Below are 24,074 nucleotides of genomic sequence, written 5' to 3'. Positions count from 1 at the left end.
TGGTTAGGCTAAATAATTTCAGCAAGGCCAGTTCTATCGGCCTGTAAACCTAAAATTTTCTTGCAAAAAAAAAGAGAAAAAAAAAACACTTTATAAAAGATATCTCATAATCTAGCCATGTTTGATTTTATGTGGAAAAAAAAATGTTTGCTTAACCTAATTTTCCAGTTAGACAAAGCTGAGATTGTTGACCTATATTCGTTTTTTTAGGATGATTAATGGCATTAGATAATATAATTACCTGTACAGGTAATTTCAGTTTGTCTGGCTGTCAGCTTTGCCCAAGGTGGGAAAACCCAGGAAGGGGTGTGGTCAGGAAAGAAACTGGAGAGAGGCGGAGAAAGGAGCCGAAAACACACAGGTAGATCACACTGCGTTTACAGAGGATCACCTAAACGTAATATTGAATACAGACGACATAATCACCGGTAAGTGTGGATCTAACAGACGGTGACTGTTTCTCAAGGATAGGCCTATGAGGACCAGCTGTGATTTGGAGAGAAAGTCCTCCGTCGACGTCTCTTGAGGTTTCATTTCCAACATGGATCACTTGTCTCGGGGTCTCTGTGGTTAAAGCTGTCAACTACTGGACTACTGAATTATTCAATAAACGGTGAGTAGTTTGGTCGTATCTGTATTAATGAGCACAGCAATGGGATAAAACACCGTGTGCTGGAAAGTTGTATTAGGTTTCAGAGATGCTACGTGGAAAATAATGTTGGTTCTTTATAAACATGAGAGTCTACCTTAATCTATGAATGCTAAATTAATAACTACATCTTTACTCAAAGGGAAAGATTCCTAATTTTTACATTCATTTAACAGTTCTTCATCATAGCATGCCATTTTTAATTATTTTGGTGCATTATTTTGTGTTCAAAATACTAAACACTTTTGATTGGCTCATACAACACCTGCTTCAACAGTAAAACAAAAAGAAATCCCACAAAGGTGCCATATGTATGTCACTAGCATGTGCCAGTGTATTTGATATACATAACCAGGGCTTGACATTTACACCAGCCAACTAGCCAAATGCAGGTGGATTTAGGCCGTGGTAGGTACCAGGTTGACTCCAACTAGCCACTTTGGCCGGTGGAATTTATCAGGGTCACAACCTCAGCATTCTCTGATGGAGATTTGTCTGAGTGAGAATTAGATATGTTTATGAAATCAGTTGCATTTCTGATTTTTGAAATAAAATTAATTAACAGTCAGTGCTTTAATATTAGTTTAAACTTAATATCCATTAAAAAGTGAAATGGAGCATGTGTTTCATCTCATACCAGATGTACCCAATATGGCAAATAGCACATGTCAAGCTCTGTACATAATAACTCCGTTTTCATGACTATAGCTATGATATTTTATTAGAAAAGTGATAGTTCACTTCCTAAGTACTGCCTATGTGCCATTGAGCAATGCACCAAACCACACTCCCTCATGGCAGGCCCTTAATCTGTTTGTGCTGTTTGTGCATGTGTAACGCAGCCCATGTATTTTAATTACAGAGTATAAAACTGAAGTTCCCCATTGAGGCATTAATAGAGGATATTGTAATCTCATTTTAAAGCAAGCTGAATGCAGGGAGTATATCCTTACTGCTCTAGACTGCACTGCTACTTCAAAAAATGTAAAACATCTTAGGCAATTTTGCAAGAGGCACACCCTCTATGCTTGAAGCATGTGGGATCATAATGTTGTTGCTGTGATTGAAACATGCTCTTTTCTCTTTAAATGTAGCTTTGTCAGAGCTTCTGTGTTGACTTAGGATGTCATGTGTGACTGTTGGGGGTCAATCTCGATTTGTTTTGTGCTCAGCATGAAGAAGACATCACCAGTGTAAACACTGCTCTCCAAAAGAAGCTGTTCTAGATAAACACTGGAGGCCATTTGAAGTTTCTTAAAATGTCTGACCAGTGACCACTTAGGCTTATAGAGCTGAATAACCAAACAGTTAAACACAAGGTTGTCATGCATGCCATCAGGCTGAGAGTGTTTCCTGTAGATCTGCAGGTTAACAATTGATCACTCTGTAAATAAAGAGAATGATCACAGAGTTTACTGAGTTTAACAATCGTGTTTTTGTTTGAGTGTTTTTTCAAAGATGTCCTGGAGAGAATTTGCCTTGTGCTCACTCAAGTTATGTGCAAATTAATTGGGAGTTGCCCCTGGAAATGAATGCAAGCCCAGGCTAGTACCCTCCTGCACTTGCCTGCTCTTTGTAGCATCACTTAATACTTAAAAAAAATTCAGACGGTTGGTGGCTGAGGACAATGTGGCTCTGCTGGCTGTGTGGTGTTGATGTTAATTTTTTCCCAGGGTAGCTGACAGGGGAATGTTGAAGGCCTTCCCTGACTCATAGCTGCTGGGTTTGGTTTGCTGATAAGCAGCTGATTTATGGCTGAACAACCATCTAGGAACAGTAAAAGCAGAAACCAGAGATTATACAACAAAAGAAGAATTTTATGTGTTTAAGTTTCCGTTTTAACCATTTTTATGCTGAATTGAGCAATGATTTGATTATTTGTATGTGACCATAACTTACAAAGTAGTACAATTATTCTTACAAAGCATGACTTGCTAATGTGAAAATCAAATCTTTATGTTGCAATGTCATTGTAACATTTGTTTTGTTTAAAACACTACCAAAGCTTTGGTGTTCTGCAAACAAGAATTGACTGAGCTACTCTTACCTTTGTTCTTATTTGACTGTGGTACTAGCTCTAGGTTTGCAGCACTTACAAGTACGGTATGGTATCATCAAAAGAATAAAGATGGGGTGCTGGCTGGCCTATCAGTTGGACTCTGTCCCATGTGTAGAGCCCAAACTGTTAGTCTTGGTTTGGGTCCAACCTGTTGCTCCTTTCCAGTGTGTTATTTACCACAGTCTCTGCCCTATTTCCTGCTCTTTACATGTTACTGTGAAAGGGACAAAAAAACCAACATTATACCTCATAGGTTAGAATAATTTGCTGATGTAAAAGTTAAAGCATCTTTAGTTTGCTACAGAACTAGGAGTGTGACGAGATCTCATACCACGAGATCAAAACATCACAAGATGTCTCATTGAGGTGAAAATCATCTCGACGATCATCTCCCTTTCATCTCACCGTCTGTCAGTCACACATCCATCAGCTGTTGGCTGTGTGTATCATCAATCAGAAGCTTAATGTGTAGCGCAACAGGCTGTTGTATACTGCAGGAGTAAACTTAGCAAAACAAACTCTGTCTGAGCACTTGAAAGTCCACTGTTAGCTCCAAAAAGCGAAGTTTTAGCCCCAGTTAAATGCGCCCTGTTTGTTTTTGTCTTAAACTATTTTTAAAAATTCCAAACCAAATGAAATATTTTTCAGGTTTAATGCTATCTTTTTGTTTGTTTGTTTTTTGTTAAAAGAACAATGAGTTTATTATTCTTATGTTAGCATAACTTGCTAATGTAAGTAGAAAGATTCTTCCTATGTAGCATAACTGCTAACATCAGTAAAAAGATTATCTCATGTAGCATAACTTGATGGCATAAGTAGAGAGCTAGTTCTTATGTAGCATATCTTGCTACCATAAGTAGAAGGATTGTTCTGATGTAGCAAAACTTTTGAACAGAAGAATAGTCCATTTTTTCCAGATTTTTAAAAATCCAAACCAAGTGAAAGATTTTTTTGGGATGTAATGCTATCCTTCTTTTGTAAAAAGAACAAAGAGTTTATTAATCTCATGTTAGCGTAATGTAAGTAGAAAGATTGTTCCTATGTCGCATATATTTTTTACGAATGAATAATTAACTCTTTGCTCCACAACATTTTTTTTTTCAATCCAAACAATTTTTTTTATGGTTTAACTCTCTGTTCTTAAAAAGAATCAAGAGTTGATTATATTTATGTTAGCATAACTTGCTAGTGTAAGTAGAAAGATGATTCCTATGTTGCATATATTTCTTACAAATGAATAATTAAGTCTTTGCTCCACAACATTTTTTTTAATCCAAACATTTTTTTAGGGTTTAACTCTCTGGTCTTAAAAAGAACAAAGAGTAGATTTTTCTTATGTTAGCATAACTTGCTAGTATAAGTAGAAAGATTATTCCTATGTATCATAAATTGCTCACATAAATACAATCAAGTTTTGGTTCCACAACCAAATCTGTGTTGTTCTGATACAAAACTTACAATTCATAAAACAACTCTTATATTAAAAAGAGCAAAGATAGAAAGCAGGTAGGGCTAGTGGTTGGGAGGTACAGTCGCCTTTGTTTGAGTCTGACCTCTGCTAACTTTCTTTCAGCTTATCCCCAACTCTCCTTTTCTATTACCTGCTCTCTTCATTTTTCATTTTTTCTCTTTCAACAAAACAGGAAAATAGTGGCTTTTAGCTTTAATATTTGCCAACTTTTATATCAATAAGAGCAGTTCTTACATTAGCTAATTATGCTAACATAAGACTACTGCTCTATGTGTCAGGACAGCTTCATTTCTCAACCATCAACACCAAAGATTCCAGACTATTGTTTTTAAGAAACCAGAATTAGTCTTATTAAAGGGATCTGAAGACACAGTACTGTTAGCAGAAGTACTTGCTTGGATTAACGTTCTCCTTTTTTGATTTTTTTTCTTTTTTATAAGAACAATAACTTGATAATTGTGTTTGCTGAACATGTTAACTTCACAGTTCCTTGTTAATGCCCCCATTTGTCAGGACAATGCAATTCTTAATTCATCATCACTGAAGATATCAAACTAATATTTTAACTAATCTTTAAAAAACAGATAAAATTACATCAGAATCAGCCTCATAGTACTCTAAGCCACGCTTCTGTCAGTCACTCAGAAGTTACATAAATACTGTGCGAACAGGATCCTGTCTGACTGGTGCCCCTAAAACTGACAGACGAGATAATGTTTCCTCTTCTCAGTTGTTCACATTGCTTCAGGACTCCCAGTGGGATTGTGGCCTCAAAGGTTCAAAATGAGTCACAGCCCAGTGAGCTGCACTCCTACAGAGCCTACTTGTTTGTGCTTCTTCAGGGAAAGAAAATCTAAAACCTTTGTTTTTACCTTCCTCCACCTGCTCTCCATTTCTCTTTACTTTTGTTTCATCATTGATTTTTCTCTCTTTGTTAGCAAACTGCCTGTTTGGAGGTGTTTTATATGCAGATGACAACATTTTCTTCTTATCTTGGTTATAGAAAACTGAAAGCAGGCACATTTTCTTACTGAATCTGAATACACTGAAGTTGATCAGCAGACTGTAAATGAGTGGCTAGTTAGAGTTTCTTGCGTTTAACACAACAAGAAAAAGGGTTTGCCACACTTGTTCAACTTTCACTCAGATTCAGCACTGGTTTTAATGTCATTTCTTCTTTTTTAGGTTTATCTAATGTAAGAATTCAAGGTAAAACTAAAGGAAAGGTAAAAGAAATATCACTGTACAGTCTTATACATTTTTCCCTTGGTACCCACAGGCAGGTTGGCTGGGTCATGCTGATGGACCAGGACACCCAGTGGCTATATGCACTCCTAGCTGAGGTCCAGCTGGAGAAGTTCTACCTCCGCGTCAGAGATGGACTCAACATCACACGCATCGATCATTTCGCCTACGTGAAGGAGAGCGACCTGGAGCAGATCGGGATTAGTAAACCTGGTGAGCAGTATGTCTTTTTCAGTCACTGTATTACTCTGACTGGTTCACAACAAAAAAGGGTGTTGATTATTTGATGTTTATCATGTCCTTTAATTTAATCAACCTATGGATTTACAAACTATTCTAACACAAACATGTGATTCAAACTTTTCAGTCTTATAAGATAGCCTTAATCAACTGAGTTTGCTTATAGATTATTTTCTTGTAAACATTTAATCAGCCCTACTGAACTGTAATGACTGAACACAATTCATGCAAACATTCAGCCTAGATTCCTTCATTTAGGAACAAACACACCGAGAAAAAGAATCAAAATTGAAATTGATGCATTTGCAAAACTGAAACACTGTAACAACAGATAAAGAATGAACTTTTTAACATCGATAAATCAAATGATTAATAAGTCTGAAAAAAAGTCTGCTGTTGATCAAATAACTGCTAAAACTTTAACCAAGGATAAAAATGTGGTCTTTAAAATGAATCACCCATTTAAAATTACTCATAGTGATGATTTTACTTTTTTAGTAGCATAAGTCAGCAAAATGACAGGGCTTGTTCAGCAGTAATCATCTAAAGTAAAAGAGTTTTTTACAGGATTCTGAACAAAAATAAAGTGCAATGTTGGACTGCACTAACAAGTACATCTAGGTTTCTAGAAATGTTGGGATGCTCTCTAACTGTAGATAAAATAATGTCACGATTTACAAAAGATTGACCCCCTACATTTAGTTGAAAATTGCACAGATGACCTCAGTCCCAGAGGAGTAGGCAGCGTTTCTGGCACTGCATTATGTATGCAGTTTCCTTTTTGCATAATAAGAGTTTCAGCTTTTATTTGTGCAAACTGTGCTTGAAGGAAAATGGCTTTAGGAAGAGCCCTGAGCACATGCAGTGATGTCCATCAAAGCAGTGGTCCTCAACAGGTGGGGTTTCATGATCCACATCAGCCTCCTTAAAGACGTCATGACCCAGATTCTTAAAAATGTTCAACCAATCAAGTGTATTTATTGAAAAATGTTGCAATTTGGCCCCTAAATGGAACAAAACATCATTGAACAAAGAGATAAGACAAAATAAACATGTTCAAATGCACATCATCATAAAAGAACTTGCATACATACATTTTATTTTACTACATTTTCCTAAGACAGCAGGGAAATGTTGTAATTTTTAAGGAATTTTCTAATGATCACTAGTAAAACAGCTTTTTCTTAAGGTAAATGAGATAAATAAGTTCAAACTTGTAAAAAGATTTTAATCATTACAGGAAAACCTAAAAACAGTATGGATGTACTGTATGTCTCTTAAAGGCTTCTGCACATTATAGACTTTTTGCTGGGTTTTTTATTGCACACATTCGCGGCCTGCTTTGCAACCCACTTTTGGGTTCCGACCAGTGTTATTTTGGCAGCTATTTTTAATTATAGTCTTAGTCTTGAGATTAAATGTCTTTTAGCTTTTACTCACATTTGAGTCATTTCTACACTTTTTAGTTTTAATCTAGTTTAAGTCGACGAAAACTCCAAAACATTTTAGTCTAGCTTTAGTCCATAAAAAGTCCCCAGATTTTAGTTTTTACTTTTAGTCCAAGCATTTATTTTCTTGTCTAAATCTGGTACCAAATCATGGTAGTGTGTTTTATACACCCTGCCAAATCTGGGGTCCCTGCTTTCTACAGCTGAGAGGTAGAATAGATACAGCTGCATTGGTTTTGGACAGATTTACCCACAGTGGAGAAATATCACAGATTTGAATGTCCGACAAAAATTACATTTCTTTTTAGTCTAGTTTTAGGCATCTTGACAAAAACAAAACTTACTTTGAGTCCAGTTTTTTGTCATCACAGATCTATTTTTGTTATTCTTAGTCTAGTTTTCATCGTGGGAAAAAAAGGATGTTGACGAGCATTTTTAGTTGTAGTTTTAGCGGATGAAATTAACACTGGTTCTGACACACCCGTTGAGTATGAGTGCACTAAAGAATGGTGTCTGTTTTAAATTCAGTGTTTTCTTTAGTCCTGGCCATACGGTATCACTGTTCAGCCTTATTCCTTGCATACTTCTTGAGATGATATTATGAATTCAAGATGGTAAAATAACAAGGTTTTTGCTGTTTTCATATCCAGTCATGTTACTAACCTGTGGGATGAGCATTTCAAATCCTCTAAGTTTCATTGTAACTGTACCAACTTTCTTGAAACTTGTTCCTAACATGAAATTGAAAATGGGGCATAATATTTTTCCACAAAAACACATTTATCAGTTTCAACATTAGATGTTTTCTTTTTTTCAGTAGAATATAAGGTTTTAATGTTGTGCATCTTATTACATGCCTTTTATTTACATTTTACATGGTGTCCCGACTTTATTGGAAATGGGGTTGTAGTTGGAAGTGCTTTGCATGATTTTGCCTACTCTCTATAACAATCCCACCTATTTCCCTCAAAGCGTTGAGGTATTGTTCTCTCAACAGACTGAACACTGATGGGTGTGTTTAAAATTCATCTCCTGAAATCTGAACATATCTTTTGTGGCATCCTGGCACCAACATAGAAAAACTTTGCCTTCAGGCAAACTTGGACTAATAGTGCACATTATGTTTGTGAGAGTGTTTGCAGAATCATTAATAGCAGCTTTTCCTACTGCCTGTTCAGTGAAAGGATTAAAACAAGAACTTTCCCCTCTAATGTTATTCAGTTTAAGACAACCTGTTATTTTCCATTAATGCCAACAAACCTCTCCTTTAGTTTGCAAACATCAGGGTTGTTTATGAGGTTTGAGGGTTGCTTATATCTGACTAACAGCTCAAAATGTAAAGATTAATTATTCTTTGCTTCAAAACTAAACACAGAAGTAGTGCTTGATACAAGATATCATGAAAAATCTTCCCCTCATTGATGTGATAAATTTTTCTTAAACAAATTAATAATAGACCTAATAATTAGATGGATATGTCATGCTGTGAATAATTTTAGAATCCTTTTTATTTCAGCTCAGAGGAGACTATGGGAGGCTTTAAAACGTTTCAAGATAAATTCACGATCACGGATGTCAAAGGTCTGAAGCAGGTTTTTAAATCAATCATTTATATTTTGTGTGACTTCATGTAACTGTGTATGAAATTCAGTATTAACATTTCATTCATTTATTGATGCACAGGCGTTAAGCCGAAGTCAGGATGGGCCAGAGCTGTGGGGTGGAGGCGCCCCTGCTCAGAGTCAAGAGGGAGGGAGCCGTGCTCTCCCATCTCTGATCCAGGACAGCGAGCTGGTCCTTGGAGAGAAGCTCGGGTCTGGGTCCTTCGGAGTGGTGAAGAAGGGCGAGTGGCACACACCCACTGGGAGAGTGGTAAGAGAGTTAATGCTCTTCATTCTGTGCTATTTAACATAGCTACACCCTCCAAAACTACAGCTGTACTTGTATTTTTCATACATGTCATGTACATCATACATGTATAGGTGTCTGTGCAGGATCTTGTTATTTTGATAAACAAGGGATAAAACAGAAAACAACAGATTTTAAATCTCCCACAATTTTTTTGTATTTATCAAATGATGATGGTTCAGTTTAGCTGCTCATTAAAGTTTTATAGTCATAGCAAACAGCTGATATTAGCAAAGATAAATGTATGTTATGCTGTACAGTAGTATCATATGTTCCACAATGTTAAGTCAGGTTATGTTGGTTTATGTTTTACTTCTTTGTGTCCTATCACTTCAAATTGGTGCAGGCTCTCTCATAAATTAATGTATGTTGATAACGTAAGATACTTTCTGATATAAAATATAAGACTAACGATGTGACATGGTGCAATCTGATGCAAAACAAAGTAAAAATTATGTTTTGATGGGATGCAATATGATAGCAAATGATACTTTGACAATACCTTATGCTGCAACAACATACAATTCTAAGGGTTTTTCTCTCTCAGGGAAGTTTGCATTGGACTCCAGTCCTGTATATCACTTTATTTTCATCATAATAATTCTGTTAAGCAGCAACTAGAAAAGGTTTGAAACAAGCTGGTAATCATTCTGTTGCACTGGCGGGATCATAACAGAGGTATTAGTGGCAAACACAAATTCAGCACACTGTTTATGGATTTTAAATTTTCAGTAGGGCTGGGCAATTAATCGAAAATTAGATTAAAAATTAATCGAAAATTAGATTAAATCACAATTTGGCCTGCTGCAATTTTCAAATTGCAAAAGGCGCAATATTTTTTTTCCTGAAATTTGTGTAAAAATAGCAGTGTTTAACTTCTTTTTTTGCAGCAGAGATGTTATGCATGACATATCATGCAATCATTCAGGTGCCATTTTTTATAGAATAGTCTACAAAAAAATCCTACCTTCTTCATTTTTGTACTTTTTTTTAATTAAATATGAGAATGAGAAAAACTCTTCAATGCAACAATTCATATCCAATTTGCAATACATGTCAAAATCATCAGAATTAGACAGTTTAAAGGAATTGTTCAGCCCTTGTTAAGGAATAAAAGAAAGTTAAGGAATAATTGCATATCAAATCGCAATTGCAATATTCATGAAAAAAATTGTAATTAGATTATTTTCCAAAATCGTTCTGCCCTAGTTTTCAGGTATCATTGGATATTTTTACATTTACAACTCCATTTACAACTCCATTTTTGGTGTTTTTGCTGCTGTCAAGTGCCCTGACAGTAATTTTAAGTCATTAGCAGTGAGCTTAAAGCAGTGTGTCAGTATTACATCACTTTCCTTCTCCTGTCTCTTTTAATATCATCAATGTTGGCCTGAAAACCAGGAAACAGAAAACAAAAACTTGTTTTTTGTCTTCTTTTTCCTTTTTTTTTATTCTCAGTTTGATATGAGCTGCCTGAAAGAGTGACTGGCAGGTTTTCCTTGTTTTATTTCCTTTTTTTCAAACCATAAGTGGGAAACAGTTTGTTCTTATTTTGGATTTCTCACTTCAAACTAAAAATCTGTACACTATAAAATACACAGAATCTTTGTACAGTGTTGCTGATGAAGGGTTTTATTCTGTCTTCATACTCCAAAATATCCATTTTTATTACTTGATGCACCATAAAGCAAAAGATTGAGTGGTAAAAGGTTGGTTTGTCTCCCTTTTTCTAACTTCCAGTTGCCTGTAGCAGTAAAGTCGCTGAGGAGCAGTATGTCCAGGCAGACAGAGACACTGAAAGACTTTCTTCAAGAGGTGACCACCATGCAGTCGCTGGACCACCCTAACATCATACGACTGTATGGTGTAGTGCTCACACAGCCTCTCAAAATGGTAAAGTGTGAAAATGAGGGCATTTTGAGAATAATGAACAGATTTTGTTCCATATTTGGAAGCTGTCCACTCAGTCTTGTATTTCCCCATCTAGGTAACAGAGTTAGCTCCCTTAGGCTCACTGTATGACACCCTGCGCTCACGTCAGTACGAGTACCCTCTGGTCCGCCTATGGCTTTTTGCGACTCAGATCGTGGCGGGGATGGATTACCTGGAGACCAGAAGGTTCATCCACAGAGACTTGGCTGCCAGAAACGTCCTGCTGGCATCCAGGGAGATGGTAAAGATCGGGGACTTTGGCCTGATGAGAGGCCTGAGCCAGGAGGCCGATCACTACGTCATGTCAGCACACAGGAGGATCCCGTTCGCATGGTGAGGGATGCTGGGAAAACAGGTCATGTCAAACATAAATCTGAATTTGTCGTCACTGCTGCCATTTGTCTGCCAGGTGTGCTCCAGAGAGTCTCCGCATCGGCTCGTTCTCCCATGCCTCTGACGTGTGGATGTTTGGTGTCACCCTGTGGGAGTTGTTTACCTACTGCGAGGAGCCATGGTTCGGTCTGTCAGGAAGACAGGTACACACTTGTGAACTTCTATGTTGTACTCACAGTGTTTGTATCAGTGCCAGTGAGCGTGTTTGTCAAAGTTTGGAATGTGTGGCCCCGCCCTGATGCTTTTATAATCTGCTCTGTGACTCACGATTGTATAATCTCTGACATACTGTGTCTTCATCCAGATTTTGTGGCGTGTGGAGCGGGAGGGAGAGCGTCTGGAGAAACCACCAGATTGCCCCCAAGAGTTGTACGCTGTGATGAGGAAGTGCTGGGCCTGCAGTCCGGGAGACAGACCCAGCTTTGCTCAGCTTATTACGATGGTAGCAGAGGTGTGCAACATAGGTTTCATGTCTCTAGTGCTAAATTTGGAGGAGGGTCTATTAATTACATCCTAGCAAAAGAATCTGTGTATTAAAGTGCTGGAGAAATCACTGATTTAGTGCTATTTGTCTTTTTTCTAACTTCTGTGTTTTTAGGCTAAACCAATGGAAGTCCAAGCAACTAGAGACTTTTCTGAACCGAGGAAACTCGCCCTGGTGGCCAACGACCTTGTGACCGTCATAGACCATGGGTGGGTGAGAGAAAAGAGGGTGGGACTGGGAGAGTAAAGGACAAAGTTTGACCCACACAAAAGGCCTTTGTTGAAAAGAAACAGAGGTTTAAATGGACAAGCTCTCTAATGAGCATACCAGTTTAGATCTCTGAGTATTTAAAGCTCATTTGAGGTGAAAACAGCTGTGACACTGTTTACACAGTTCAAGCTCCTGTGAGAACTTTCTAACTGGTTATGAAATAGACTAAAATCAATACTGGTGCTTCTGATGACTCAGAGAAGCAAATGAGACCATCAGCTCAAAGATTGATTATTTTTGTAGTGTAATTCATCATGCTTGTAACCACTGCTACAGGGTAGGTGTCAGACATGGAAAATGACAAAAAAAAGCCTCTTTTTACATTTTCACAGGAAATACAACAAGAGAAGCATTTAACTTCCAAAAGAAGGATGAGAATTGTTATCAGAGAAACCTGCCTGCATACAGTATCTATAAGGTTTTACTCTTTTATCAAGTTTAGAAATCAGTCATGATCAATATAATTTGATTTTCGTGGGGAAAAAAATCACAAAAAAACAGTTAAATGTCTAAGTGAAATCATATTTCTACAATATAATGTCAACTGAATAGATTCTCTATTGGACTGAGGTCTGGGCTTTGACTCAGCCACTCTAGAACATTCACCTTGTTGTCTTTAGACCATTTCTGTGCAGCTTCTGCTATGTGCTTCGGGTCATTGTCTTGCTAAAAAATAAATCCAGGACATACTTCTCTTGTAGACTGACTGAGATTGTCCTTGATAATTTTCAGATATTTTGCCACATTCATTTTACCCCCTGCTTTAACAAGCCTTCCAAAGTGGGCTGCTGAGCAGTACCCCCACAGCATGATGTTGCCACCTCAGTGCTTCCCAGTGGGGACAGTGCCTTCGTGGTGATGTGCAGTGTTTGGTGTCTGCCAAACATAACATCTTGTCTGATGGCCAAAATCAGACCAAAGAACTTTCTTCCACTTGACCATGGAGTCTCCCACATGCCTTTAGCAAACTCTAGTTGAGATTTAATCAGAGTTTCTTCAACAGTGTCTTTCTCTTTGCCACTCTCCCGTAAAGCTTTGACTGGTGAAGAACCTGGGCAACAGCTGTATGCAGAGTCTCTCTCAGCTTAGCTTCTGAAGCTTGTAACTCTTTTAGAGTAGTCAAGTGTTTTGGTGGCCTCTCTCACTATTTTTTTTTATTTAACCTTTAACCAGGAAGAGACTGGCCAAGACAGACACTAGTCCCCCTCCTGCCCGGTCAGTCAGTTTTTTAGGACGGCCTCATCTAGACAGATTTACATGTGACATACTCCTTCCCTCCCAACTTATAAATTTTAATAACCTTTTTTCTGAGTTGCTTGGAGTGTTCTTTTGTCTTTGTGGTGTAATGGTAGCCAGGAATACTGATTAAACAGTGATTGGACCTTCCAGACACAGGTGTCTTTATACTACAGTCAGTTGAGACCCATTCACTGCACTCAGGTGATCCCTATTTCACTTACGTTGAATTAGGTCAGTCACTTTAAAGGGGGTGAATATTTATGGAAAAACTTACTTTATAGTACATGTTCTAATTGACATTACTATGTAGAAATCTATTTTTACTTTGATGTCAGAGTTTTGTTTTGTTGTTTTTTTGTGTAAAAAAAAATCCTAATTATATCTACCAGAACTGATTTATAACATCAATGAAAGGATAAAACATGCAAGGGGTGAACACTTTTTAAAGGCACAGTATGTAAAGGATATGATTGGGGAAAAGATAGGAGGTAGTGCTTGACTACAAGGGGATCCAAACTGACACAGACTTTAAGTTCTCTACAGGTGCTTTGAGATGCAGTTTTTTTTTGTCTTTATGATCATTTTTTTCTTCCCAAACAACCAAAATTGCAGTTAAATCCACAAAAATGACCCAAAAGTTATATTTAATGTCTGGTGTAGGTGTCTTATATTGTTATGAACATCACACACTTTATTCAGTTTTCCATGGCAAAGAATCACAGTGAGCCTGTTTACATAAGCACATAAATTTGATAACTAGAAATAATCAGTTAATGACAGTAATCTAATGTGATGCATTTATATGCTTACCACATAAAGAGCAGATGGATACCATAAGGAGATTTTGCATCTACACTTTACAAACATAAAATTTAGTTAATCATGTATGTTGCGTTTAGAAATGTCAATTCACTAACTTTTAACTCATCCCTACTCATGCTGTTCTGAGGCATTGCTTGAATATTATTGGAGGTTTCATGCAGGTAGTTCTACTTTAAAGCTTTTGTCCTTATTTATTCATCTCTCTCTCTGCTCAGGCTGGAGCTGTGTGAATGGAGGGGTCAGAACCACAGAACGCTGACTGTCGGCTGGTTTCCTGCCACCCTCACTGCACCAGTTGTCCCTCAATCTGTGATTGCTGCACTCCCTGGAAACACTGCACCCAACCCTTCCACTAACACCCCACATATCTCAGCTCCACTGAAGGGCAGCCTGCAGCACACGGGGCATGGAGACATCAAACCTGAGCGTACATGGGGAACACCTGAAGGCCCAGACGAGTCAGTGATGATACTTGTTTATTCTCCTGCTGCTAAAAATAAACCAGAGAGTAACATGTGCATGAGGACTTTTATTGACAAGTTTTATTGCAGTGCAGCTCTGAACTTTAACCTGCTGCCAGTTTGTGCGTAAAGTTGTCACTCTGACTTGTTTACTATTCTGACCCGTGCAGGAACAGCAGCTGGAGGCCGAACCCTGCCAGGGAGAAGGAGGGGAGTAATCTGCAGAAAATGGCAGGTAGGAACTGACTTTAAAAAGGATAATGTTTACCCTATGCTAGATATCAGGTCAGATTATGATAGTGATATGATGCAGCTTGGTTTAAAGGCTTTACTACTGTGGCTGTTTTATATCTGCTACTGTTTGTCCCCAACACCCTTTTACAATGTTATTCTCTCTTTTTTGCACCCCAGTAGATTTTCTCTTTTTTTAAGGAGTTGGCACAGTCCATAGAACCCAGGACTGTCTCCTAATGGGACTGTGTATAGACCAACCGAGTACCTCCCTCGCTCTTACTCTGAAGCCATCCTGTTGTAATTCATGCAGAATTTCCATTGTCTTGCTGAAAAATACAGTATCAGTGGCATCTTCACAGATGTGCAAGTTACCCATAGCATGGGCACTAATACTAACAGATGGTGAAATGTCTAATTAAGCGTCTAAATAAGCGTATTGAGGAACACTCTTCATAAACTGTTGGACTGTTTGCCTTTACAGTCTTTCACAAAGTGAAGAGTTTTGTTTCATTATTGATTGTAAATGGCCCAGCCTTTCAGGTTTGCTCCTTCTAAATCCAATCATGGTACTGTCACATGTTGCCAATCAACCTACTTCAACCTGAAACACACTAAAAGATTAGGAAAATCATAACTGAATTTTTAAACATCAGAGACCTCCCTCCCCCAACATGACAGGATATCTGATCATGAATATTATATTATAATATAATATTTATGATCTTAAGTCAGAGCAGCTCTGATTGTCTCCTGTTCAGATCAGAGACTTTTAACACACCACAGGAAATATGTTATATAATTCTATAGAAACATCCAATAATCTGGCCTTTGTTGATTTTGGTAGGGAGGGGAAAACTGGCACGATTATCTAGAAGTGTGCAGAAACTCTTGGAATATTCCAGGTGCCATTTTTTTCCTTGTTCCACAACTTTCCCAGTCTTTTCTTGGCCCTTGTCCCATCTTTTTTGGAACATGTTGCAGGCATCAAATTCAGAATGTGTGTTTATTTCCAATGCAGTTTATCAGTTTGAACATTTAATTTCTTGTCTTTATGCTGTATTCAGTTGAATGTAGGTTGAAAATAATTAGCAAATCCCTATTCTGTATTTATTCACATTTTACATGACATCCTAACTTTTTTTTTTTTTTAATTGGGTTTGGTATATATTTTTTACTTATATGACTCTTTCTCTTCTGCATTCAAGCAAGAGATGCAAAGCCACATTTAACAGCCCTAGTTAGAGGGCCTTGTAAAAAGTATTCACCCCCTTCAGTGTTTTGCACTTTTATTGATTTTTTAATCAATCATGGTCAATATAATTTAGCTTTATTGACAAAAAGAAATTACAAAAAAAACCTGTTTAATGTCAGCATGAAAACAGATTTCCACCAAGTAATGCCAATTAAATAAAAATATATAATGTGAAATAAGTGAGAGCATAAATACTAAACCCCTTCAAGTCAGTATTAGTCTGTGTGGATAGGTCTCAATCAGGCTTTCACATCTGGTTACTACAATTTTACTCCATTCTTATTTGCAAAACTGCAAGTAGAGGTTCATTCACTGTTTCTTTTGTGATATAGTTATGGTAAAAAATACTTTCTATTTGTTTATAATCAGACCCCAATCACCTTATCCATCAAGAATGTAACTCATTTCAATCTAATACTAATTTTCTGAAGTTGCTTATTTTCTCACTGTTTCCCTGTCTGCCCCCTGGTGGCTTTGTTAGGCTACTACAACAAGGCCTACTATTATTGTCTTTATACATCACTTCATGTTTTGAGTATTTACACATCTTGGTCACGTTAAAATATTTAACATAGTGTCCACATATTTTAAAGACACTCTTTTTTCCTTTTACTTAAGTTTTTTCATGACTTAACAGCTGACTAATGCTTTAGTATTTTAATTTCAACTGAGCATTTTCATTAAAAAGGCATGTTCCCTGTGTCTGCAGGAATGTCTCAGAGCCTGGAGTCTGTCGTGAGAGGCCACCGTCCTCGTGCTCACACAGTAGGTGTGGTCCGAGTGGATCACCAAGGCCGGCTGTTGCCTCCAGTGATGGCAGCTCACAGTGTGGTGATGCAGCAGGACCCACGCCGCTTCAGCGAGGCCAGCATCATCCCGCCTCCCCGGCCTCCACCTCCTAATTTTAAACACCCGAAAATGAAACCACAGAAGAGGCCGACCATTCACCCGCTCCCAGGGACCACGTGGCCCCCACAGATGGTCATCCCTCCTCCCATGCACACACAACTTCCACCTCCACAACATCAGCCTCAGCCGGGCATGGGGGGGTCAAACCTGGCTAAAATGAGCAACATGGCGCGGTCGACGCCACAGCTGGATGATTACACAGACAGCAGAGAGAGGGAAAGAGGAAGAGAGAGAGACAAGTCACCTCAGGTGCACAACAGCAGGGACAGCCTCATTGCACAGGTAGGACATGCATTAAATTTCCTTTTTTACCATGAAGGGAATCTTTGTCCTGCAGCTTTAGTTTAACCTGTTCTTCTCAGGTTATGGAGGCCGTACATGGAGCAACCACTGAGGAGGTTCATATCGCACTTCAGCGTAGCGACTGGAACCCTATCAGAGCCGAACAACAACTCAAGGTCAGACCATGAAAAGACAAACCTAGTCCACGTGTGTATGCTGAAATACATCATAGTATAGTTTATAAAAGTGTAAGTTATGATTAATAAAATATCCAGAAAAGGAAGAATAACATCAAAATTACACAAAAAAAAAACTTACACTGAATCCAAGATAGTTTCAAGCACTATTAAGTTCAACTTGAGGAAATGGGCATTTTGAGGGGCAATGTTGTGGTGACTTTGTAGAAGTAGCAAAAAGTCTCTACCGGTGGCTAACCACAGTGGCTAACCACTGACAGTGGTTGTTTGACAGAAAATTCTCCCTTAGTTTAGCAAATGCTGCTTCATAATTTTAAAGCCCAAGATAATAGAAAACGTTAGTTTTAAATTATTTTCTGAAATGTCCTGAGTTAAGTGACTAACTTGAACCAATAAATACCTCTTATGTGATGAATTTGATTAAAACTGGGTTGAAAAGCCTTTGAGAAATTAAATAAATATAGCTCATAGAACTAACATGATTTACTTAAATGTAATATGGTAACTGTGTGTGCTTGTAGAGTGCTTTTACACCAAAGGTCACACCTAACTGTTCACATGGAGAACTGAACATTTATTTTAGCTCATCCTAGTAAGTAAACTTAAAATAGCAGTGAGCCCTGTTGGCTGTTTTTTGGGCAGACTTTGCATGCACTTCAGAGTATGTTGCACCAGCTAATAGCACAGCACATGGCACTGAAGCATAAACCCCTGATTTAAAATGTTACAGTACTTTTAGTTATGCAAAAATATGTATCAAACTAAAGCCAATTTAAACTTCACAGCAACACTACTTAATCAAACAGGCCCCTTAAAGATACAGTGTGTATTATTTAGTAGCATTTAAGGGAAAAAACGTTGGTAAAAATATATATAAATAAAGAATATAATACTTCTGAGTGTTTGAATTTGTGACTCTATCATCTCTCAGAGCCATGTTTCTGCAGTACTACAAGGGGACCATTTCACAGTGTTGCACACTGGAATTTGACTGAAAATGTCGGTAATATTCACAGTTTTACACACTGAACCCCTAACTTAATGCATGCACATTGATTTTGGTGCTTAGCATACTATTAAAAAAGTTTTACAGCGCAAGTTTAATATAAACAAAAGCAGTCCTTGCATTATTTATACAGTCTATCATATAGATGTGGTAGTTTTAGTTTCTTTTATTTTATTGCGCTAACATGGTGCATATTTCTAAGTAAGAAATCTTTAGTGATAACACAGAAAAACTAATGCTACTTTTGCAGCAAATGGTAAAAAATGAAAGGCATGTAAGACTTTTTGGTTGAATTTTCTGGTTTAATTCATTGTTTAGAAAAAACAGATTTTTTTGTTGTAATCAACCAGATTTTATTATTTTGGCACTTTTAACACCTCTGTTTACCAATATACTGTACAGTAATATTTAGCACAACACAGTCTAGCAGGTTTGCTTAGCTGATTCTATACAACATAAAAAATAATGAAAATCTAATAAATCAAACCAGAAAACAAGGACAGGTTAAAGACATCTTAGTCAAAATGCCTTCTATAATTTAAGACCTCTCACAGGTGAAAGTAAGACTGTTTATACCCTTAAATTTCAAAAGTCCAATTCAAAGCTTTTTAAGACTTTTCAAGGATCCACGGGATCCCAGAAATAATCACCAAGTTAAATGACAAATGGAAATGCTTTCATGGGAGGAGTTGAACTACGGTAACATGGGAGTAGTTGCTAGGTTTTCATTTAAAGCCTGCTGTGGGAACTGCACTCTGAGAACACAGGACTGTCAGTAGAGGATGCCTGGAGGAGTCGGTGTTATATACAGCCCCAAAGCAAATTTGTATCCCAAGGTGCACTAATAGGTCAATCTAGTCATGTTCGTCCTGTGAATGAGCACCAGATAGTGTAGCATGATGTCAGGATTTTACAAAATTTAGAGAGAAATCTAAAATGTTTCAGGAAGTTTGATCATTGTAGAACTACTTTATGATATATTCTATATTGATACAAAGATATTAGCAAGTAAGCTATGGCTAATTTGATTGGCATAAAAGCATTCTACAAAGTAAGCCAGCACAGTCGCAGTACAGAAAGTTAAGTATGTTATGTTAAAAAAAAAAAAAATAAATAAAGTGCAGTTTAAATACGTAGGTAAACAGACTTGATTTGACAGTAGGGATTTTGCATTTGAACATTTGAATGCTGATAGAAGTCACTGTCCACGCTGATCCCTGTCCCCTGGTTTTGTGTCTGTTCAGCTAGAGCAGCTGTACTCACTGAGCCTCTGCTCCAGAGAGGACTGTCTGCGGATCCTCACCAGGTACCAGTGGAACCTGCAGCTGGCCAGCCGCTACCTGATCCGGTGGTCACGGGATGGACAGAGCTCAGGGGAGAGAGAGCGAGCCCAAGTTAGCAATGAAAGAAGAGTCTGAGTTGATCTTCAGGCCAATTTGCCTTCAAATAATGAGGGCTGACTTCTGAGCAGCATTTTGACACTCTGACACTGAAGAAACACGTTTTCATTGACTGGCCTGATTATGGGAATGACTGGGAGGTCACGTGTATATTAAAGTAGGAGAAGGTTGAATGTAAAAGAAAAAAGAGAAACACAAAAATTAAAAATGCCATGTTTTTGACTCCATTTTTATACTTTTCCTGATACACTATGCAGCACAGTCTGACTTTTTAAAAACTGTTTTTGTATGTTGACTAATTTGTAAATATTGTATGAGAAATTGTTATACTGAATAAAAGTAAGTGATCTGGTGTAAACCCTGAGATTATTTTTTTTAGCATTTTATTCCATTAACCAAGTATTCAAAAAAGTATAATTCTATTTCGATTTTCTCCCTTTTTTCTGGTTATAAATGTTAATGTGACAGCTAGATGATGTGTGATATGAACATATTGTTAAAGATAGTATTTTTTACTGATATATGTTAAAAAGTCCATAAAAAGATCAATAATAGTCTACACTTAAGTCTTTTTAAATTTTATTGCAGAAGTTACTATGAAAGAAGTTTACCTTTTAGCCTGTCACAGTCAGAAGTTAGAAATGGATTTAAGATAATTCGTATTTTGGGTTAATTAAAAGTCAACTTTTAGCTCTGCACTTAAGGCAAACAACCCCAGGCTACATTAGCTGCTGTTAGCAAAGTTGTATTGTGAGTAATGTAGGCACCTTGCTGGGACGAACGCTGAAGAAAATGTTTCTTGAACTGCATTTATTTTTCACCAGGAAGACCATATTCAGATACTGACTGTATTCAGGGTACTAAAAGCTAAAGGCTACATTAGCCAAAACTAGCATAATTTCCCTAATCTAAACCAACGTTTGGTCTTTACATTGCATTTTGGGTAATGAAGACTGGATAGATAGATCAATAGATAGCCGCTTTTCACCGACAAACAAAAACAGTTCACCAGGATGAACAACGAATAGAAGCTTCCATAACTTTGGTGAAGGTTGGCATTGTGCAAATGCTGCAGCACATTATGGGAGTAGTTCTGACCAAAAAAGATCCTCAGTCTCCACTCTACCACCAGGAAACGGACTAGGTGGGTAGGAAGGACATGTTTGGAAACACAGAAAATGACTTTCTTGTGACAGCATTTGGGAAAGGGCCCAGCCTTTGAAAAGAAACTCAGAGGGTGATTGGATGAACGTTCTGTCACATCTTTACAGGCCAATCAGAGCAACAAAACACATGACGTTGTAGCCCCAAACCGAGGTGCGCCACCATCGACGAGTAGGCTAAACTCCATAGAGAGCTGCATAACGTGAACCATGGCTACTGTAGACATGTCAGTACACAACTTTTGTTGTTTTTGGAAAGTAGACAACTCACTGCTGTTCTTTGTTCTTTTAACAAAGACATGTCTCCAAGTTCTGATAAAACTGGCGCTTTACCAGCATCCACACCATAGACTGTAGAAAGACTTGGACAAACCCCGTGTGACGGCAGTCGTCTGCTTACAATAGGCGGACTCAAACAGCTCTTGAAGCCAATCCGTGGAGGCTTCCATATTGAAATCGCGGTCTCAATCGAACTTTGGATCAACCTAATGGCCTGCCCACTAAGCGTGACTTCCTGTCAGCCTGCTAGCTTGCATTCCAGTTGACAGAAACGGAGCCTCTGCCTGCCGAGCTATCTGTCAATCAAATGACACACGCCAATCAGCTTTCATCCTGAATATAATCCAAACGATAGTGGTACAAAAAAATTCACCCCCCGTATGGTGGGAGCACAATAAGACACTAGCTAATGAGACATGTTTGGTGTTTTGAACCAGGCTGTAAACCAGTTTATTTTGTGTGTCAAAACCGGCTGTTTAACATGTGTCCAGATGGGACTTCCGGTGTTCCTGCAACCAGCCTCAAGTGGACACGCGGTATAGCAATTTTTTGCACTCCCGCTGTCCATGTACATGGGGCACAGCTCTAACCATTAACCCTTTCATCCCTATAGGCCCCATATCTAGGGCTAGCTCTCCTCTGAGGAAAACATTTAAATGGCAGTCTCAAAATCCATCGACAGAGTCCTGTCACACATGAAACAAACAAAGGAGTAATCTTTTATTTCAAACCAGGATGCGATCATTTCGCGCCTTCCCGCCAATTTACAATGTGGAAATGCCTTACCCAGATTCCTCCACCTCCAGGTAGAAACATTGAGATTAACTTGTCTTAAAGTACGAAAACCGAGTTTTGTGACTTTGTTCTTGCCTTCTAAAATGGACAAGAGGGTCTGGCTGCAGCCCTCGAGCAAACCTCTACACTGGAGCGTTCGGCTGGAGACCTCTACGGTGGGGCGAAACCTCTTTGCTGGGGCTTGACGTCATTGCCCAAGCCTACGCTTGGGCATGCAGCGTGTTAGCTGTTGTTAGCATGACTACAACACTGTGCTTATGACACATTAGCATAGCCCCGTAAGAAGGTACCCTTCAAATCTGAGAGACCTGGAGCAGCCATTGGTTTCAGTTATTTTTTCCCAAGGATGTGCAACCAAATATTATGTTGAGGGTGCAAAGAATTTTGTCCAGCCCATTTTTTGAGTTTTGTGTAAAATTCTGTCAATTTTGGCTTTTTTTTTTCTTCTGCTTTTTTGTGTTGTTCCAATGCACATAAAGGAAATAAACATACAGTGCATAACAAATGTGTTAGACCACCCTAACCCTAACCAAAGTAAGGTTTATGCCACAACTGCCCTAAATTAACAGCATTGGTAATTACCAAAATCATTTTTTATGTTTCTGCAATGGTTAATACACCAATATGTGGAAGCTCTTTAACCCAAATGTTTTTTTTTATGCTAAAATATAATTATTATTGTTATCCACGAATTTTCAAATTTACTGATTTACAAAAAAACTGAAAAAATAGTGAAGCACATTATTATTTCTTGATTAATATGTCAAATTATAGATATTTACAGGGCGCAGGTGGCCGAGTGGCTAAGGCGTGCACCCCATGTACGCGGACGGCCCGGGTTCGAATCCAGCCCGAGGCGCCCCACCGCATGCCTCTCATCCCTGTTTCCGACTCTATCCATTGTCCTTCTCCATCAGGGGAAGGCACAAAATGCCCAAAATAAACCTTTAAAAAAATTAGAGTTATTTACTTGCATTCCTGAACAGAAAAATTTGTTTTAGTGGTTGAATGTTATGCTTGATTAATTTCTGACATCTCAGAGAAGCCCAGTGAGCTGGCTCAAATTTGGGTGAATTCAGTTTGAAATTCCTCATTCCTGTTCAAAATGGTAAAATGTGGAGAGCTCACTAAAAATGAAAGAGTCCGCATTAAAGCACTTCATGATGCTGGATGGTCTTTGAGACAAATATGATAGGTGATCTAATAAATTTGTTAAGCACTGTATGTATATCAAAAACATTTGTAATTGCAACAATTTCTGGGAGAAATTGTGTATTTTCTGGAAAAATTCCAGGGGTGCCAATACTTTCGTCCATGACTGTACATCTAAATATGCACAATATCAACTAGATGTGGGACTAACACTAGACAGCATTTTGGAAACTAAATTACACTACCTCTAAACTATCACTAAAAGGAGCAGATTGATACTGACTACAGAAATAATGATGTTAATGGCTAATGTATTTAGCTGACACTGAACCCCATGCTGAGTTTCACAGCAGTGGTGTCACCAGTGTGCCCTGGCTGTGCTTCGATATCCACTCTATTACATTGTCTGTTACACATGACTATTGTCACAATAATTATTCTTCATTTTTTATTCTACATCATCCTTTATTATCATCCCTGATAAGAAAATTGATGAGGAAACAGTTATCATTGGTGGCCATTTTGAAAAATGGCTGCCATGGGCACCATGTTGAAAATTCAGGATGCCTCCATATCCAGTGTTCTTTGGAATGCCTTTGGCTATAACTGTACCAAATTTAATGCTTGTATCACAAAGTGAACAATTGTTGTGGTTATCTCTTCCACTATAAAACCTGTTTTGCATAAGCTCAGTGTTTCATTTAGCCACTCCTTGTCTCTAGATCAACATGTCAATAATCTGGTCTGCTCTTGTTTTTCCCAACTCAGAAATATTGCTCAACTA

The 24,074-nt window shown here is 38.0% G+C and overlaps 1 protein-coding gene across 2 annotated transcripts; it reads left to right on the top strand.

Moving 5' to 3' along the window:
- Positions 1-316: 316 nt before the first annotated feature.
- tnk1 (tyrosine kinase, non-receptor, 1) lies at positions 317-20,259 on the top strand. Of its 2 annotated transcripts, XM_041778791.1 has the most exons (15): positions 317-361; positions 467-613; positions 5,459-5,637; positions 8,629-8,693; positions 8,796-8,984; positions 10,761-10,913; positions 11,008-11,285; positions 11,362-11,488; positions 11,650-11,796; positions 11,944-12,038; positions 14,376-14,618; positions 14,792-14,856; positions 16,817-17,298; positions 17,379-17,474; positions 19,746-20,259. In XM_041778791.1, exons 3-15 carry the CDS (start codon positions 5,475-5,477, stop codon positions 19,917-19,919), a joined length of 2,277 nt encoding a protein of 758 aa, XP_041634725.1. In that variant the 5' UTR covers positions 317-361; positions 467-613; positions 5,459-5,474; the 3' UTR covers positions 19,920-20,259. The 2 variants fall into 2 exon arrangements, with proteins under 2 accessions (XP_041634725.1, XP_041634723.1); XM_041778789.1 differs by lacking the exon at positions 317-361 and having other exon boundaries at positions 371-613.
- The last annotated feature ends 3,815 nt before the right edge of the window (positions 20,260-24,074 follow it).

The sequence above is a fragment of the Cheilinus undulatus genome, linkage group 22 (assembly GCF_018320785.1).
Source record: "Cheilinus undulatus linkage group 22, ASM1832078v1, whole genome shotgun sequence".
Lineage (NCBI taxonomy): Eukaryota > Metazoa > Chordata > Actinopteri > Labriformes > Labridae > Cheilinus > Cheilinus undulatus.
The sequence above is the reverse complement of the archived record's forward strand: the minus strand, read 5'-3'. Positions and strand labels throughout refer to the sequence as shown.

Bases quoted from the DNA above. Each gene is read 5' to 3' on its own strand.
- tnk1 (XM_041778791.1), top strand. From the start codon at position 5,475: ATGCTGATGGACCAGGACACCCAGTGGCTATATGCACTCCTAGCTGAG. The intron at 11,286-11,361 runs GTGAGGGATGCT...TTTGTCTGCCAG, and splicing joins AGGAGGATCCCGTTCGCATG to GTGTGCTCCAGAGAGTCTCC. The intron at 17,475-19,745 runs GTCAGACCATGA...GTGTCTGTTCAG, and splicing joins GAGCCGAACAACAACTCAAG to CTAGAGCAGCTGTACTCACT.